The 18,527-nt window shown below is 52.0% G+C and overlaps 1 protein-coding gene across 1 annotated transcript in view; it reads right to left on the reverse strand.

Annotated features, from left to right (window-relative positions):
* LOC1278031 (cadherin-related tumor suppressor) overlaps positions 1 to 18,527 on the reverse strand; it is a 43,496-nt gene that overhangs the window by 4,191 nt on the left and 20,778 nt on the right. Inside the window, exons 3-8 of the mRNA XM_061661712.1 lie at positions 17,002 to 17,235; positions 16,693 to 16,894; positions 12,704 to 12,891; positions 12,175 to 12,600; positions 10,308 to 10,821; positions 31 to 5,449 (exon numbers count right to left, since the gene is read on the reverse strand). Of these exons, the coding sequence (XP_061517696.1) occupies positions 31 to 5,449; positions 10,308 to 10,821; positions 12,175 to 12,600; positions 12,704 to 12,891; positions 16,693 to 16,894; positions 17,002 to 17,235 (6,983 nt within the window). The remainder of the gene's footprint in view (positions 1 to 30; positions 5,450 to 10,307; positions 10,822 to 12,174; positions 12,601 to 12,703; positions 12,892 to 16,692; positions 16,895 to 17,001; positions 17,236 to 18,527) is intronic.

Genomic DNA, 18,527 nt, shown 5'->3' on the forward strand with positions numbered 1-18,527 from the left:
CAAGTAAGACGAGATTATCGATCAACTTACCCTGTAGGACCCGTATCGTCCGCATAACAGCTAGAATCACCTGGCCGACAATCGTCGCAGTAATCGCCATTGTCCGTGCACTTGGAGACACTCAGAGACATCACGCGCCCATTGCGTGTAGCCGTGATCTTGTGCCATTCTCCATTGGAAATAGAACCGTTCCGTCCGCTGGCCGTTGAAGTGCTTTGCCCCACGACGAGTGAAGTAATGGCTGTTCGAGCACCGCCATATGAAAACACTGCCCGGCCGTTCACAATTTCCATCGCCACAAAATCGGATCTACCGCCGCTCTGGATGCCATAGTTGTAGATTAACAAAGCATCCGGCTTGGTGGTGGCGAACACGACCGAAATATCGTTTGTAGCTGAGTCCAGCGCAGGGAATGCCATGTAGGACAGCTCACGGAACCCGAAGGTTGTTTTCTCACAGTGACGGCCGTATCGGCCTTCGACACAGCTACATTTGTAGCCGGGCTTAAGGCTAACGCACAACCCACCATGTAGACACGGGTTAGGGCGACAAGAGTCGGCCACTGCCTCGCACTGATTGCCTCGATAGCCTGGTCGGCACAGGCAGAAGAAGGACGAACCGTCGGAACTTTCCCGACAAGAGCCACCGTTCTTACACGGACCACTCGAACAAATGTCTCCACGCTCCAGCTGACAGTACTTGCCCTCACGGTTCGACGGGCAAGTACACTGGAAGTCATATCCCTGCCGACGACATTGACCACCAGCATGGCAGGGGTTAGGTGAACAGGGATCCTGCCGCTTGTCACAGCGTGCGCCAGTGTATCCATCAGGACAGGCACAGGCGAAATCGTGCCGAACCGGTGGTGAAGTGAATATGAGCGATTGGCTATCGGTGATCCGATTGTCTTCCTCAGGGTATACCTTGATCCGTGCACTACACACACCACCGTTAGCGCATGTGTCTGCAGAACGGCAAGGATCGTACCCAATCGTGGTCTGGACGTTGGGAAGCAGCTGTCCAATTGCTTCAAGCTTGCGTGAGAACCGCTCGATTACGTACTGCTTGGACCGGTATCCTTTGAGTGGAGTATTTCGTACGGCCAAGGTCACATGCAGTGCTTTTCCAGCATCCAGCAGGCTGTACAGGATCAGATCATCTGCCGGCTCTAGCGATGCCTTCACGATGTCTACGAAATTCCGGTAGTAATTGGCAAGGAAGTTGGCGCTGCTGATGTTCTCCAGCCGAACGGTGATTGATTGATCAACCGTGGCATTGTCAAAGTGCAAGAACTCGACAGAAACTGTCGACGTTACATCTGGGTGCTTGCCGTCATTGCCAGAAACCAGGAACGTATGTCCACTGGTGGGAATACGGTTAGCGTTGGTAAGACGAAGCTGACAACCGCTGGATATTGTGAATGTTGTCACGGGCTGCTTGTTGGTGTCGGTCAGCAACTTGCAGCGATAGTCGCCTGTCACATCGGGATCGTTTGGATGCACACTGGCGATGTCACCGTGCAGCGGACCTTCTCTGAATGCGTACACGAGTACATGCACGTTTCGGGGCGTCGAAGGACTGTCGTTCTGGTCCAGCACGTTCACCGTGATCGTGTGTTGGGTTCGCTTGCGCGGCTTTCCATTGTCTTCCACCACGACCAGCAGTTCCAGTTGAGGCGTCTGCTCCCGGTCAAGGCTGCGCACTGTCTTCAGCACGCCGGAATGACGCTCGAGCGTGAATAGCGATTTGTGTCGCCCGCCAACAAGCTGGTATGTGAACGGTGCGCCGTTAGGTGGAAGATCAGGATCCGTGGCGGCCAGCGTCATGACGACCGTGTTGGGCGGTTCGTTTTCCAGCACTGCACCGATCGTGTCCTTCGGATCGAATGTCGGTCCGTTATCATTGATATCGGTAACGGTGATTCGTACGACCGTCGTACCAGTTTGCGGTGGTGTGCCTGTGTCGATCGCACCAAGCAGCAGCTTGTGCGTTGGGACTGTTTCTCGGTCTAGCTTGCGTGCAGTTTCAATCTGACCCGACTGAGGATCAATCTTGAACGAATGGTCATTGTTACCGCCGATGATGGAGAAGCTGAACTGGTTGTTCTGCGGACGCACATCTTTGTCGACAGCTTTCACCACAATCACTTTCGTCCCTATCGGATCTCCTTCGGAAACACTGGCCTCGTACAGGTCTCGCTGAAACTCTGGCGGATCATTCCCATCCTGAATGGAAATGATGATTTGCGCCTCATCCGTATCGTTTCCTCGGATACCACCGTAATTCTTGGCTAGCACGGTTAGCACTACGCGAGACTGCGTCTCGCGGTCAAGATTGCGCGACACTACCAGCACACCCGTGCTGGGATGAATACTGAAGCCTTTGTCGTTGCTCGAACCCACCAGCAGATAGTACACCTTACCATCCTCACCTGCATCCTTGTCGGTTGCCTCTATAATACCCACACTGGATCCGACCTCAGCTGACTCGGACACATCAAAGTGGAACACGGGTTGAATGAACTTTGGGAAGTATTCGTTAACGCCCGTTACGTGCACGATCACCTTGGTTTCATTGCGCATCGACGAGTCGGGATTGTACGCGGCGAGCGTGAGCGTATACTGATCCTGCTCCTCGTAGTCAAACGTCGCTTTCGAGGTGATAATGCCTGTCGCTGTCTCAATGGCAAACAATTCACGTCCCGAACCACCCACAATGGCGTAGTTGATGATGGCGTTCTTGGGCGAGTCTCGGTCGTGTGCCTGTGCACGGTACACGAACGTGTTGGCTGGCGAGTTTTCGGCAACGTACGCGTCGTACACCGATTGGTTGAAGTAGGGTGCATTGTCGTTAATGTCCGTGAGCGTAATTGTGACCATGGCGATGGATCGTTTCGGTTTGTAGCCGAGATCCTCGGCCGTAATGTTCAGCTGGTACACCTGTATCAGATCATAGTCGAGCGGGTTGCGGATGCTGACCGCTCCCGTCACGCTATTTACCATGAAGTCATTGCGCTCATTGCCAGCCAATATTGCGTAGCGTACCATTCCGTTCGGTCCGTCATCATTGTCCGGTGCACTGACCGTAAGGATCGTGGAACCGATCGGTTCATTTTCCGGAACGATCACCTGATAGGAAGGACTCTGGAAGACGGGAGCGAATCTATTCGCACCAGTTACGATCAGTGTCACGCTGACTTCGTCCTGCTGCGGTGGTACTCCTCGATCGATGGCTCGCACCTGTAGCACAAAGACTGTGCCAGGTGATGCTGCTACCTCGCTCAGCTTACGCCCAACTACAATCCAACCGTCCAGCTTGTTGATGGCGAACCGGTCAGATCCATTGCCACCGATTAGTTGGTACTCAATCTCAGCGTTTACTCCAAAGTCCAGCTCGTCTCGGGCAGTCAGCTGCAGTATTCGCACGCCCACATCGGCACCCTCGGGTACAGGAGCCATGTACGCACGCTGACTGAAGACGGGCGGATTATTGTTCGCATCGACCACGTTGATGTTCACCAAACACTCGGTGTACATCGGAGGCTTGCCGTTGTCGGTAGCCAACACTGTCAGTGTGAAGCTATTTTCCGGCGAAGCTTCCAACTGTGTGTGCTTGTAGTGAATTCGACGCTTGCTGAAGATCTCTCCAGTCGCTGGATCGATGGTGAACAGATCGGACGGCTGCTGGAGCGAGTATGAGATGACCGAGTTCGGTCCCTGCTTGTCACGATCGGTGGCAATCACCTGACCAACGAATGTTACCGATTTTTGCAACTCGCGGAAGTTGAAGCTGTAGTAACTGTGCTCGAACTCTGGCGCATTATCGTTCTGGTCTTGGATCGTGATCGTGAGCGGTGTCTCCGTCCGCCAAGCTCCGTCGACGGCGGCCACCTTCAGAATGTACTCATCCTGTTGCTCACGGTCTAAATGACCCGCTACCGTCACATTGCCAGTAGTGGAGTCGATCGAAAACTTGCCACCCAAGTTCTCCGTAAAGATGTAGGTTGCGTTCGCGTTAACACCGACATCCGAATCCGAGGAGGTGATCTTGATCACAAACTGTCCTATCTCAGCGTTCTCTGTCACGTTGACGGAGAAGAGTCGCGTAAACTTTGGCGGATTATCGTTCTTATCGAGCACATTGACAAGCACTGTAGCACTGCCGGTCAACTGGGGCACACCTTGGTCTACTGCCTCCACAATCAGCGTATACTGTGCGATGTCTTCGCGGTCCAGCCGTGTGGTGGTATAGATTTCGCCCGTGTCAGTGTTGATTTCGAAGCTTTCAAAATCATCGCGCAACCGGTATGTAATCTGACCATTCTCCTCAGAATCCGCATCGCTGGCAGATACTTTCGTAACCAGCTGCGATGGCGACTCCTCCTCCAGCACCTCCGCCACGTACATCGGACGGTCCATGACGGGTGCATTGTCGTTGGCGTCGGTAACATTCACAATGAGCTGTAGCACGCTGCGTAAGCTCGGCCTATCAGAGTCGGCCGCCTCGATCCACACCTCATACTGCTGGTGCCGCTCGTAGTCCAGTCCACCCCGGTTTACGGCCACCTCGCCAGTGCTCGGGTCGATGCGTAGCGCTTCACCAATGTTGCCTCCGGCGATTGCGTACCGGATCGTCCCCACGGAGCCTTTCTTTGGTGAGGTGGCTGCCAGCTTCGTCACCATCTTACCGTCGGCGATGTCTTCCGGCAGCACAAACTGCGTTTCCGACGTGTAGGAAAACACGGGAAACAGATGGGCCGATCGCAGTGAAATCGCCAGCTCACAGGTGGCCGACCGTGGCTCGTAGCCCTCATCCTTCGCCACAATCGTCAGCCGAAAGACACGCTCCGAGTTGGCGCCGGACATCGGCGTTGACAGCTCTGTTGCCGCCTCGATCACTCCGGTGTGCTCGTTGATGCGGAACTTGGCTGCATCCGTGCCGACGATCGAGTAGAGCAGGCGCGCATTAACGCCCTCGTCTCGATCGATCGCCTTTGCGCCGAACACGAACTGGCCCGGTTTGATCCGGTCGGGCACGTTGACGTGGAATGTGGGCGCACCGAACGCCGGGCTATTATCGTTCACATCCTGCACGTCAATGGTTAGATTGACGAGCGTCGCCCGCGGCTCCGTCGTCGAGCTGTCCTGAGCCATCAGCGTGAAGTGATAGATGGGCATATCCTCGCGATCGAGAACGGCGGCGGTAGTGATTTCTCCGCTGGAGGCGTCGAGTCGGAAGCGGCTCGAGTGCTCGCCGAGCAGCGTGTAGCGAATCTTTGCGTTCAGGCCCGCATCACGATCGGTGGCCCTCGGCCACAGCACTCGCGTACCTATCGGTTGATTCTCCGCTATCGTCGCCTGGTATGATTGGCGCTCGAACTCCGGGTTGTGATCATTGATGTCCTGCACCATGACACGCACCGTTCCCGTTCCCGTTAGGGGAGGCGATCCTGGAAGAAAATTTAAATAAAAAGCACATTAACGCATGGTTGGGGGCGCTGCTGGTGTTTGTGCTGCATTACAACAAATGGGATCACATTTAACTACAGCAACACGATATGTACAACTTGTGCAGTTATTTAAGGTAAATCATAGTGTAGTGTGCACCAAAAACCACTCGAACAAACCAACTAAACTCGCTCTTCTCAAGTGCCATATTTTGAAGATATTGATTCGAGTCTCTGCTGTAGTTTGAAGAGCTCCATAGTTTGCACAGTGTACAGTGGCATCCACTCAAGGTACATGACCGTGCGAACGTTGGCAAAATAGAAGTGATAAAAGGAAGGTAAGCGCGTCGCCAAGTCCGCCCTGCCACGGTATAACAGTCCATTTGCGTCCTCTGCAGTGGTACTGTTGCAGCGATTCTATTGCGCTTCGTTGCAAGAAAACGATGGACATTCCAGATCGGCAACGTTTGCTAGAACAAATCGCACGTTTCTAGGCAAGGGAAATGGAGAAAAAGGAAAGAAGAAGAAGGAGAAGAAGAAAAAAACGGTGCGTTTGTGTGGTGGAATTTTATTACCCCTTACTCCGGCACAGAACGTCGCCCAGATGAGGATGAGGTCAGATCAGATTTATTTATTGATCTGAACAACGTCCTCCGTCCAACATGTGTGTGTGTGTATCTTCTGCAATGTTTCGCATTTATGGCACCATAATTGCGCCATTGCGACTGCCACCGGGCGCTCGTTAGCCGACGACATAAGGGCTAAGAATTGTTCCGGGGGGTTGCATCTTTTGCATCTATCCTGCTCTAGCCGGGACGGGAACGGATAGTGCCATCCCGAGCCGCCCGAGAACGAGAACCAAGGGGGGGCGCACCTTTTGTGGGGATGTAATTGTTTCGCCTGCGTGACCCTAGCGCTTTAGGGTGCTGCCCGCGCACGCTCTGCCGCTCTGCCGAACTGCTGGAAATAACAAACGACCCCGAATCGAACGAGACACGCCGGATGATAACCTAGATCGAATAAAGCGATCTCGCGACGCTTTTTCCGTCCTTTTTGTGTCCGCTGCATCGTTTGTTTGGATGGGTTGGGTGGGGGATGTAGTAATTGGAATGCAGGAGCCTATTTCATCCGTGCCGATCGTGTGTTTACTGGTGGCCAAACCAAACAAATCGAGACCCTTGTGTTTTCTCTTATAGAAGAATTTGTACTGTATTTGTGTGTATGCATATATGTACCGCAGCATTATAATTCATTTTTTGAAGAATTATTTGGTGCCCAAGTGTCGGCAAGAATTAAGCAAAATTGTTTAGATACACGCGACTAAAAGCGACGTTAAAGAACAACAAAGTGTCTTCTAGGAGTGGAGCAATGATATCTTACGGTGGTTTAGATTATCTTAAGCTTCCTTTTCATTCTCACTCCGTTACTACATGTGGTCCAGAAAAAAAAGAGTTCAGCTGGTCAAAGCGTGTGTGTGAGTGTGTGTCGTTCGTTTCATCAAGAGCCCCGGAGCTGGTTGAAAAGGAGCATCGGCCAGAGGAGCCTGCGTTCTTTCTCATTAAAGAGAAAGATGGCGTCTAGCCGGCAGAGAAAAAGAGCGATCGAAAACGAAGAGCAAAGGGAGAGAGAGAGAGAGAGATGACAAAGAAGTGTAAAATAGGGGTGGAAAGGAAAGGCGACGGAGAATAAGCAAAGGGAGAAAAGCCCCAAAAGCCACCCCAAACGATCGGCCATCCTCAGCATCGCGGTCGTGTAGCGGTGTGAGAAACAGGCAACCCGAGAAGAATGAATAGCTGATATCATTTTTTACAAATTTTAAGCTTTATGCAGATGAAGTATTTATAGCCCGGGGTAATAAAATGTTTCCAGTTATATACATATAGCCGCGCGGACCCGGGCAGCTTGTGACATAGCTAAGGGTGGCTCGGTCGTCGCTCCCTCCCCTTCCCCCCCCCCCCCTCTGTTCTCACCCGTTTGCCCGGGATATGCGTGTGTGTGCGTGCCACCGTATCCAAAACGAAACGGTGGAATGGTAGAGAGAGCGGGAGAGAGAGAGAAAGAGAGCGAAACAAGTGCTTCAACAGACACAAACACTCCCCGTTTGCTCGCCCAACCGATCGCTCCACGTTCTACCACCCTCGACGCCCCTTTCCATCATCCCCCACAACGCACACACACACACGCAGAGTCCAAATTGGCCAATAGGGATGCGTTCGTGTTGAACTTCTGCGCGGTCACTTCGTTTGCGTATTGCATTGGGGCAATGCGCTGTGGTCACCCTTTTACACACACACCAAACCGCGTGCTTTGGCGTGCAGCGGTGCAGCCGGGAGACAGTTTGAGCGCACCACTTGGGACTGTCAAAATGCCGTCGCAACCGCGTCAGTCCCGGGTCTGCCTGGCCTGCCTGGCCTGCCTGCTCCGATACGGTTTATGGGGGCAGCAGTTCGTAGTAGTGTAGGGAAAATTAAATCGTATGCTCGGAATTATGCTGCCAATCGGCGCACGATTGTTTCAATTGCAGCAGATCGGTAAGTGGTATGGGGGTGGGGGGACAGATCATCGGTATTACTGCACATCCCGACGGGAGTACCATGGGAAATGCACTCGAAACTCGACACAGTTGGTGTGCCAACCTGCTCCGTGTCCGTGTCGCCCGTCGCCCCCCCCCCCCCCCCACCGAACCGCGAACGGGGAAACGAATTATAGGAAATTGAGTGAATATTTATTGAGGTAGTTTATCAGCCGCAGGGTGTCTCTTGACGTCACGATCTCACGAAGAATCAATACAGTTCGCCCTCTGTGTGTGCTGCTGCTGCTGCCCCTTCTTAGCTCATTGTGTACCGCCGCAGCACCGACGAAACCCCTTCCTTCTTTTTCGTCCGTTGTGCCCCGCAATGTGCCTGTGTTTTGCGCAAAGAAAGGAAGAGGGAAGCAGCCGCATGCAAAGCCAGCCGTGAGTTGGCTGCGCGCGCACCGACCCTCCTATCTTTTGCTACTTATCTTATGGAATTTGTAATATTTTGCGTTCTCATTCCGGGCGGCGGTCGGTTGCAAGCTTTCCGGCGCACAGAGCGCTTTGAGCGGTCGCAAAATCACTCCCATCGCTTATTCACCCGTTTCTACCTCTCTCACACACACACGCACGGTGGGGGCAATTGTTTCTTTTGTCCTTGTGCTGAACCTGTAACAACGAGGTGGGGATGCTGCCCCGCTGCCAGGACCGCAGGGACACAGCAGCAGCAGCAGCAAAGGCAACAGGGGCAGCAAAATTGCATACGAACGAAAATCATCATCATCGAAACGATCTTTCATGCGCTGGCCAAATTGAAGCTAATCAATGGGGGTAAAGAGGGGGCAACAGGAAGGGGGAGTCCTGTAAGAATATTCGTGGAGGCCTCATTGACCCTCATAACGGGTCCCGGCAGGTACAGCACGCTGTAATAATAAAATGTCTTTAATCGTTGTCGGTAAACGTACCGGCAAATTAGCAGCGAGGTCGGGAGTTGCTCTCGTATTATCTACTGCACTGGCAGAAGAAAACAAACCACTGGCCACCGCGCTCTTCCGCTACTTCTTGGCTACGGGAGGGGAATAGAACATACATTTCCCACATCGATAAATGGTGGTTTGAAATGGAATAACAATAGAACCATAACCAATTTCAGCACCACCACCACCGAACCTCTGAACACGATCATGGCCTGAACATTATGGCTCTGTCTTGGCCGATTACAGGTCGGCAAATCGGAAATTATATTGCTTTATGCTCCTCCGCTGCACGGGAGTTTTGGCAAAAGGAATCAGATTGAAAGAGTGCAAAGGCTCTTTAGCACTACTCTCTGATAGTGCGCTAATGTGCTTCAAGCTCTGGCAAACTTTCGAAACTGTCAAACAATTTTCCACTGCACCGGGAGCAGCGTACAGGAGGGCATCCGGTAGAAATGGCTGGTGGCGGCAAGCTCACGAGTTTGGACTGCGCTTGCGAGGCGGCCGTGCGGTGCTGTGGCACTACAGTCGAATAATGGTTACGCTTATTGAAAATCTATTATTTGCGATCATTCCGGTGATAGTCCGGCGTCTGCTGGATGAGCTTTGGCGGGGGGCGCACAGGTCGTCGCATAAGAGCGACGACACACCAACCGCAGACACAACAGCCACGGCAATTCCGTCACCGGCACTGCGGGACTCGTGAGGTAAATCGCAGGTTTACCCCTGCTGTTTGTGAAAGCTTTGTTTTGGATTTCAGCAGTCAACTATGACCCTTGCCGCCGCGTGGTCCGCTACAAGGCGACGGTTCAGCAATGCCGCCTTCCCTTGCCTTGCTCTGGTGGACGGTTGCGCCGTGTTTAAATCAAATATTCGAATCTCTCGTGTTTGGTTCGTGCGGCGTTTCTGGCTGCAACGATGGTGGCACGCTACGCCGAAAGGGTGCATTTTTCGCCGATCTACAATCTATCATAGTTCACTCATCGTCGGTGGCGGCGTTGTGCTGCTGGTGCCTGGTAGAGAGCGCACAACATAGTTGCGACCGCTTGGTTCACGTTTTTCCGCTCACAAAACACGAAATATGATGTCAATGTTATGGTGTTGTTTGTACTTTGTTTCTCTCTTTCTCTCTTTATCTCTCTCTTTTTCTCTCTTTCTATTGTCCCCCGAAACGGTAAACGTTAGGGCAGAGAACCGTACAAGGGTCAGCAAAATGGTAAAGCAAAAGCTTCTTCTAGATTGTTATCCCATCCCCATCTCCCCAACTGCTGCGAGAGGTTGAGCGAATACAGTAGAGGTCATAGTTGTGAAATTTCTTCAACGGTTGAAGTTAAAAGCATTCAAAAACTGTTGAACTGTGCGTCACACTTACCCGTATCCATTGCCACGAGCGTTAGAATGTACTCTTCCTGCATTTCCCGATCGAGGGCGCGCAGCAAGGATATTTCGCCCGTGGACGCATTGATCTTGAAGAAATCGGTGTCACCCTCCTTGAGGAAGTACCGCACCTGCGAGTTGAACGGCGGCGTGTCCGCATCGTACGCCCGCACCGTGATAACGTAACCATTGTTCGGCGGGATGACGTTCTCCATGACGTAGGCGAGATAGGGCGAGTCGAGGAAGGTCGGCGGATTGTCGTTGATGTCGGTGATGGTGATCGATAGCCGGGCGGTGTCGAAACGCACCTCGCCGTTCTCGGTGTCGCCGGCACAGTCCTCCGCACGCACCGTGATCGCGTACAGTGATTTGCGCTCGAAGTTGAGATTCTTTGCTACGCGCACCACGCCGCTATCCTCGCTAATGGTAAAGTCGCGGTTGTCATCGCCGGCCGCTATCGAGAAGCGTACGCGTCCATTAGCGCCTTCGTCGATATCGGTCGCGGATACCTGTGCGGAGAGTGGGAGAGAGAGAGAAAGAAAGGAAGAAAGGGAAATCAAGTAAGTATAAAAGCGTTCTTGGTGGTGCGACGATGCTCTAGCGTGTAAACATATTAGGGAAGTTCATTAGTTGACTTATTCGTGCAGCCGCGGCGGGACATGGTCCGGGCTGGGCTGGCAATGTCGGAGGCGTTGAGTATTAAAACTCATGAATAATTTATGCACCGTAGATAAGCGCATGGAATGGTGCATGCATTGCGTAGACGGCGGTCGGGTGGCTTGTGCGTAAGTGGACACACGATGCATGATTAGAGGATCGTCGGCATATTCGCAACGACAGAGTTGTTGACTAAATGTGCAACTTTTTGTTGTTTAAATGTCCAGAGTGTCTCCCCTTGAACTACAATATTGTTGGTGACGTCACTATGCACAGCCTCTCTCAGCACTGTTCTTGTCAAAATATTAAGGCTGCAATTGCTACGAAGGCCTCGGGAAAATTATTAATTCGTTGCAATTTGTGATAATTTACTTTCGCATAGATTTGCCTTCCAGCGGCTCTTCCTTGCGCAGGCTGCAACTGGATGCAACGCGAATCCTCCGCAGCACTGCACCATGATCGTTTGTGTGCATGAGCATGTGAATCCTACGTGGGGTGAACTCGGAGAACTCGGAACTGAGAACTGGGGGTGTTGAAATGTGCAGTGTGATGTGTATAAGAAGCCGAAGCAGAGAGGATGAAGGTAGTGCAAAGCGGAAGGGACGACCATTTCGCATCGGCTTAAGCGATCCGCTTTGCGCGATCGCCCCGCAGGGGGAATGCAATCGACCGAAACCACGGTCGCGCGATATTCACTAAATGGAGACAATCCCCCATTCCCTACCACACCCCACCAACGACGTCGCGCGCTTCGGGATAAGCGAGTGGCCGTACGCGGCGTACGAAAGAAAAATGATGTTATGAATAAAGCATTTCGTGACGCTTTCAAATAAACAGCAAAAACGTTTTAAGCTCAAGCATCAGCCACAGCAGACGCGCAATGGGGCGCGCACAAGAAAAAAGGATGCAGCAAAGGTGGTGAGCGTTGGTGAGATGATAGCCGAGGACGCTGCATGCGAAGCTGCGAACCGGCGAGGCTACGTGTATCATCGTGGTGTGCTCCCCATACATGCACTGTACGCGCCTGTAAGCGACGATCGAGCAAATATTTAAATGTCGCAAGAGATGATTTGGGATCAAAATTTTTAAAGTGGTTTGCAATGCCGCTTTTGGACGATGTAAATGAGAAGAACTGCGGCTACTACTGAGCCCCAAATAAAGGGCACATGCAGAAACATTGAAGAAGAACAGCTGGAATATCTCACCTGTAACACGCTAGCGCCGATGCTGGCATTCTCCGCGATTGCGGCACTGTACTGCTTCGGGTCAAAGATGGGACTGTTGTCGTTTTCGTCCAGCACGTTGATGCGGATGCGCGACTGCGTCATCCTGGGCGGGTCGCCCCGATCCTTGGCAATCACGTTCAGCTCGTAGCTCGGCTTGGCCTCGCGGTCCAGCTGGCCCGACACGCGCAACAGCCCGTCGGCCTGTCCGACGGTGAACGGGCTCGGCAGCGAACCTTGATCATCTTCCAGCTGGTACTCGACGTAGCCGTTGCGTCCCTCGTCCCGATCGACCGCCTTGATAGCCATGATAACCGTGTTGGGCGGGATGTTTTCCGCCACGCTCGTCTCGTTCGGGGTGACAAACTCCGGCGCCAGATCGTTGATATCCTTTAGCACGATCGTAACCTGGTGTGTGTGGTATGCGACAAGTAAGTAGAAATGGTGATGATAACTCGAGCAACGTAATGTGAAGGTGTGTAGTGTTTTGCAGCAATCAGCAGCAGCCTACCTGTACGGTGGACGAGAGCCGCTTCTCCGGCTCCTTGGCGCAGTCCCGGGCCGTCACCACCAGGCTGTAGGAGCTCTTCGTTTCGCGATCCAGCGCACGGCGGGTACGGATGGTGCCGTTACTCATGATTTGGAAGTCCTCATTATCGTCGCCGGCCGTTATCGAGTATTCGATACGCCCGTTTGATCCTGTAAGCAGCGAAGGAAGCGGACGCGTGAGTACATGTGAGTAAATAGTAAACGGTGTTTATTAGTATCAACTTTGCGCAACAGACGACGCTAGCGATTTAGCAGATCCGTTCTGGGCGTCGTAAACAAACAAAACGACTATAACCATTACCCGACCAACCGGACCCGGACACGGGGTGAAGAGGGTGTTTTTTATGGCGCTCCGGCACTGTGTGAATAATGGTCTGGGCTCGTCCTGCACACGGCACAGTGTGAGCCATTATATGGCATATCAAAGCTCAATAAAGAAGTGAAACAAATGTACGTGCTCTACTCACCGCATCGATGCGATAGGAAATCACGCGAAGGATTTGACCGGTCGGACGGAAACATTTCATTACGATCTCCCCCCCCCCCCCCGGGCTGCGCAAAACCTATACTTACAGCTCCGCTGCTCATTACGGATCAGAAATGTCTCTCTTTTTCACCCTGTTTGTCCCCGCCAGCCCCCCCCCCCCCCATACCCTCATTCCGTTATTGCGCGCTGCCAAATTAAATATGATCCCGGAATGAGGCGGAAGGATCACTTCACTCAATATCACTCGCGCATGAAGCAGCACGTTGCAGCAGCTACGCGTCGAGCTACACTTGTAGGCCCTGATCCGACCCGGGTGTAAGTACGCATGGGTGTGGAAGGAGCAGAAGCAATGATCTCCCCCCATCCTGTGTGGTGTATCCAACCGATCGACAATCAAAGAACACAAGCGCGCCCCGGCCAACCCCGGCATCGGAACAGTCGCAAGTTGGTAAGTTGCACATTGCAGGACTGCCTCACAAAAGAGAAACCGAGAAGGGCGAATTGAATGCGGCAGCAAAAGCAGGGAAAAAAAGCAAGGAAAAAAGAATCCGGTGTTTATTAATTTGCATAAAGCAGCGGGCGCAGGCAGCAGTAGCAGTTGCGACGTGACGTGTCTTCATTGATTGTGTGTGATCCCGGGCGGATCGCGCGCGGCCGCTCTCGCTGGCGGAAGAATTCGGCACCCGGGGCATATGATGTCATTGAACCTGTGAGTGGCGCTGCGAATCCCCCCTCCCCCTCTGGCCCCAAAGTAAGCAAAGGAGAAAACTAAATAAAATCCCCAAAAAACCTCCCCAGACCGACCGACCACTCCCCGCGGGATGGATTATATATTGAGCGCAAGCAACAAGCAATCCCCACGCGCGAAAAATTCCACCATTCCCCAGCGCCGTTAGAGGCTGCTGGGATCGTTAAATTAGCATTACTATAAAGTAGCATCCCAAGGAAGGAAGGGTGAGGCAAAGTGTCTCGCTACTTAATCCTGAACCACGTCCAAGAATGCACACAGCCGCAGCCCCTCCCAAAGCCCAAGCGATTGGCAGCAGATTGTGGCGATTTTTCGAATGCACTCAGGTTTTGAGTATGCGCTCCCCCGGGTGTGTGCAGGACCGTGCGCCGTTCGACAAATGAAGATGGTGGAGCTGATTTGATCATTCCCAGTCAGTCATTCAGGGGAGGGGGGGGGGGGGGCGGAGGACGATGATGGTGAAAATGGCAAGAAGAAAACACCGTCACCATCTCTGGCTGGCTGCCGTCGGATCGGGTGACAAGATACAATTGTTTCGATCGATGTTCGACAAAATTATTTGCTGCTTCAACGCCTGCGAGTGTGTGTGTGTGTGTGTGTGTGTGTGCGGGGGGCAGGAGACAAACGAGAAGACAACGATCGTTTGATCACCCACCGAACGCGGCGACGGCAGCTAACACGACAACCACAACAACAACAAGCGGGCAAGAAAGACTCGATGATCGCGCCACGGTTGATGGTAGGCATCGCAACCGACGTCCTACGCACCGAAAACCGACCGAAACTCCCAAGCCTTTTCTCTTCGCCTGGTGATCTCGGTGCGCGCGCGCGTCGCTGTGTGTGCGCTTGCCTGTAAATGTGTGTCAAAAATCTTCAAAAAATGTTGCCAGATGTTATCGCCCACCACCACCGCATGATCGCGCGCAGTGTCGCTCCCCTTCGCGGGACCCGGGAGAACCTTCGGGCAAGAAGAAAGATGACCTTTTGCGCTAAACCCATCGGGCTCAGCAGCCGTTTTGATTAATAACGTTCGCAATCGTGCAGCGCTAAACGAGCGTGTGCGGGTTCTATTCTTCTGCGGGTGTGGCGTCGCGAGATCGTCCCAAGTGGGACTCATCGCGTGGACTTCGCGGGGCCGAAAACGCGAACCTGAAACCAGTGACAATAGTGTCGAAGCAGAACCACCCCGAAATGTGCAAAATAAAGTCATTTTACGCAACATTAGACGGCACGAACGTCGCCGTGGTGGTTGGGTAAAATGAGCGACCGCACCCCACGAGCAAACGATCGGAGTAGTAGCGCACGAATAGACACCAGGAATTGGCGGTGGTAGTGGTGGTGGTGGTCGTGGGGAGGAGTTGTTCGGTTGTCGTCGATGCGTCGCGGCGGACAGAATAAAAATGTATATTCTATCGATATCTATAAATTTTGAAGTCAATAAAATATAAACCTGAACCCGCGCCCGGACCTGCCTACACATAATCGTTTGGAATTTCTACACGGTGTGCGTCTGTTTTGGTGCGTTAGATAGATGGTGGTTTTCGTTCGTATTGTGCTCGGGACGTTCGACTTTCCTTCTTTCTCGCGTTCGTTGGATTTCGATGCTTCATTAGAACGGGACAGATTTTCTCTTCTGCTTATACACACATACATGCGGAGCGTAGTTTGAATTAAAATAAAATAAGAATATCCAGCAAAATCCGACCAACGGACCCAGGCGGAGAGCAGCTCAAACTGATGGAAGAAATTTGTTTGCCACGGGATTAAAATACTCTTTAATGGAATCGCTCGCCCGTCCGATTTCTGTGTCCGTCCTTCTGACGTTCCATCGCCGCGTTCCCCCGGGCGCACGATGAGAGCGCGGGGACATTTTTAAGCGAGATTATAAACAATTTTATAACTTATCGCTCTCATCCACACGCTCGCGCCCCTTGCTGCGTGTCTTGGCCGCGGCCATCATCGTCGTGCGCATTGCTGTGTTGCCCACCAGCAAGAGATACATGATGCTCGTTTTTGTTGTTGCTTTGTTTTGATGGTGTCTGTGTGTATGTCACGTACGAGACGGAGCGGAAGAAAAGGTGTATGGTATTCTGGGTTGAAATTGCGTCCCTTCCGAAAGCTCGCGAACACAAGCATCGCGGCAGTAGGCAGAGCAGAGCAGAGAGAGGAAATGGGCCAACAGCAAGATGGTAGAGCAAAAACCGAAGCGAAAGAACCGCGGGACTGGAGGAGGCACAAGCGCCGACGCGATGTGTATGTAGAAGCAGAGAAAGTAGAGAAGACATGTGTAAGAAATGTGAATGTGGAAATGTGTGGCCGAGAAACGTTAGACGATCGAATTTGGGCGTTAAAATGAACGAATCGATGCTGAGCGAATCGGCCAGACAGGAAGAAAAGAGACAGAGAACGACACAACAACGTTACACGCACACACTTGGGGTGGCGTTTACAGGCAACAGGCATCCCCAGGTATGGGTTATTTAATATTAAAATCGATTATTTAAATCGCGGTTTACAGTTAAAGGTTTGGTTTTGTTGCACTGACGAAATGGTAGGACAGAGGGAGAGGGATAGCAGCTGGATAAGCTCTGTAGTTAGATCCTACCGGTATCGTGTTAGCCAGGCAAGGGTTAGATGATACTTTTCGCTTGTTTTGGAGGACTCGAGTTGTGAAACTCGAACCGTTGGGCTACCTTTTTCTCTGCTCAAAACTTACCGGAATCAATGTCGGTGGCGCTAACGGTCACTACGTCCGAGTTGATCGGTGCATTCTCAAAGATTTCGTTGGAATAGCTCATCGGATCGAAGATGGGCGCATTGTCATTCAGATCGACCACGTTGCAGTAGACGGTCAATGTGCTGGACAGGCTCGGATATCCATTATCCTGAGCCTGAACGACCAGAATGTAGTGCTGGACCTGTGTCGATAGAAGGGAAGGCAGTGTATTATTACCACATTTCAGCTTTTTTTCGCTTTCAAATTCTACACAAAACGTCTTAAGCGCAGCATCGCGCCGATTCTTACCTCCTCGTAGTCGAGCCGTGCCGTTAGCGTGAAGATTCCCGTTTGAGGGTTCAGCGAAAACACGTCGTTCGCCCAGTCGGATATTACGGTGTACGTGACGGCCGCATTGGTGCCGACGTCGGGATCGGTAGCCGCGATGACTCCGACGTGGAAGCCGCGCTGCGCATTCTCCGGAATGTCGAACGAATAGGCCGGCTCCGCAAACACGGGCGGATTGTCGTTGGTGTCGGTAATCTGTGCGGGAAGGTACGAGACAAGAAGGAAACAATTGAAATGATGACTTGACGGGGGCAGAGTGGGGGTACACGAGCCGGACATTCATATCGCACTGTGCGCATACTGCGATCGCAAAAAAGATTACACAATGATGTGAAAGTGAAAAAAGTGTGGTATTGCAGCGTGTGGTTGCACTGATTCGGGGTCAGCGTCTTGGCATCCACACACTCCACGGTAAGCGTGCTTTGTCGTCCATCCCACTCCACCATCCACTGCATCGAATGCAATTACTACGGTGAGGAGATGAAATGAAATTGATCCATGATCCACGACTCTCGGTCGGTGTGTGCACGGCCATTTTCTGCAAATCTAGCCTATTACTGCTGTGTAGGCGATCAATTTCTTGCCGTTCGGTGAAAGGAACGCAACCGAATGTCAAATCAAACGACGCGAAGTGCTTTCAATGGCGGTATGGGAGTATTTATTGAATGCTTGGTGCACACACTGTATGTAGTGCATTTATGGTTGATTGCTGCGTACAGAAAATGTCAATCGCCTCAACTCACACTCAAATCATTCTCCAAATCCAATGCGATGTCACTCATTGTGGATTGGTAAGCGTGTTTAGAAACAGCTTTAGATGTTAGCATGCAACATTATGCTTAAAGAAGGAAATGAAAAGCAACTTACAAAACAACCATTGTATGTGATTTCATCGAAAAGTGCTTTAGACAATTTTCTTATTGTGAGACGGCACGGCCCGTAATAAATTCTTGCGATCGTACAGTTTAAAATTTAACAAAACCCCAAAACACATTTCCCTGCCATCTCTGACCTAGGCTGGCAATGACAATATGAAGGGTTTCGCTACGCTACGTGTTTTTTGTACGATTTGCTTCATCCAACGGTTCGTCGTCTGCGGTATCGTGTGAGTCTAACGTTTCGGTGGTTTGGCTTTCACTACGTTCGTTACCCCCATTGGGCATTGCCATTCTGGAGTTGCTTAAAAAACAAACCACACTCTCAACACACACAAACACACACACATATGCACGCACACATGGGAACGACGACGCTCACAAGCAGCGGACTTAAGAGGAGCGCTTTCGAGTGGATGGTCCTATCTAGCCTGTCAAATCAATGCTTTCTTTTGGGATTGGGATGCTGAGGGTATGTCATTCCTAAAAGAGAAGTGGATCTCGACCCTCGAGCTGCGATGGCGACGACGATGACAGCCGCGTTCTCTCGGGATTCATGAGCGTTGACTCCAAACCGAACCCCGGCCTCGGCAATTCCGGCTCAATGCGGGT

The sequence above is a fragment of the Anopheles gambiae genome, chromosome 3, assembly GCF_943734735.2.
Source record: "Anopheles gambiae chromosome 3, idAnoGambNW_F1_1, whole genome shotgun sequence".
Lineage (NCBI taxonomy): Eukaryota > Metazoa > Arthropoda > Insecta > Diptera > Culicidae > Anopheles > Anopheles gambiae.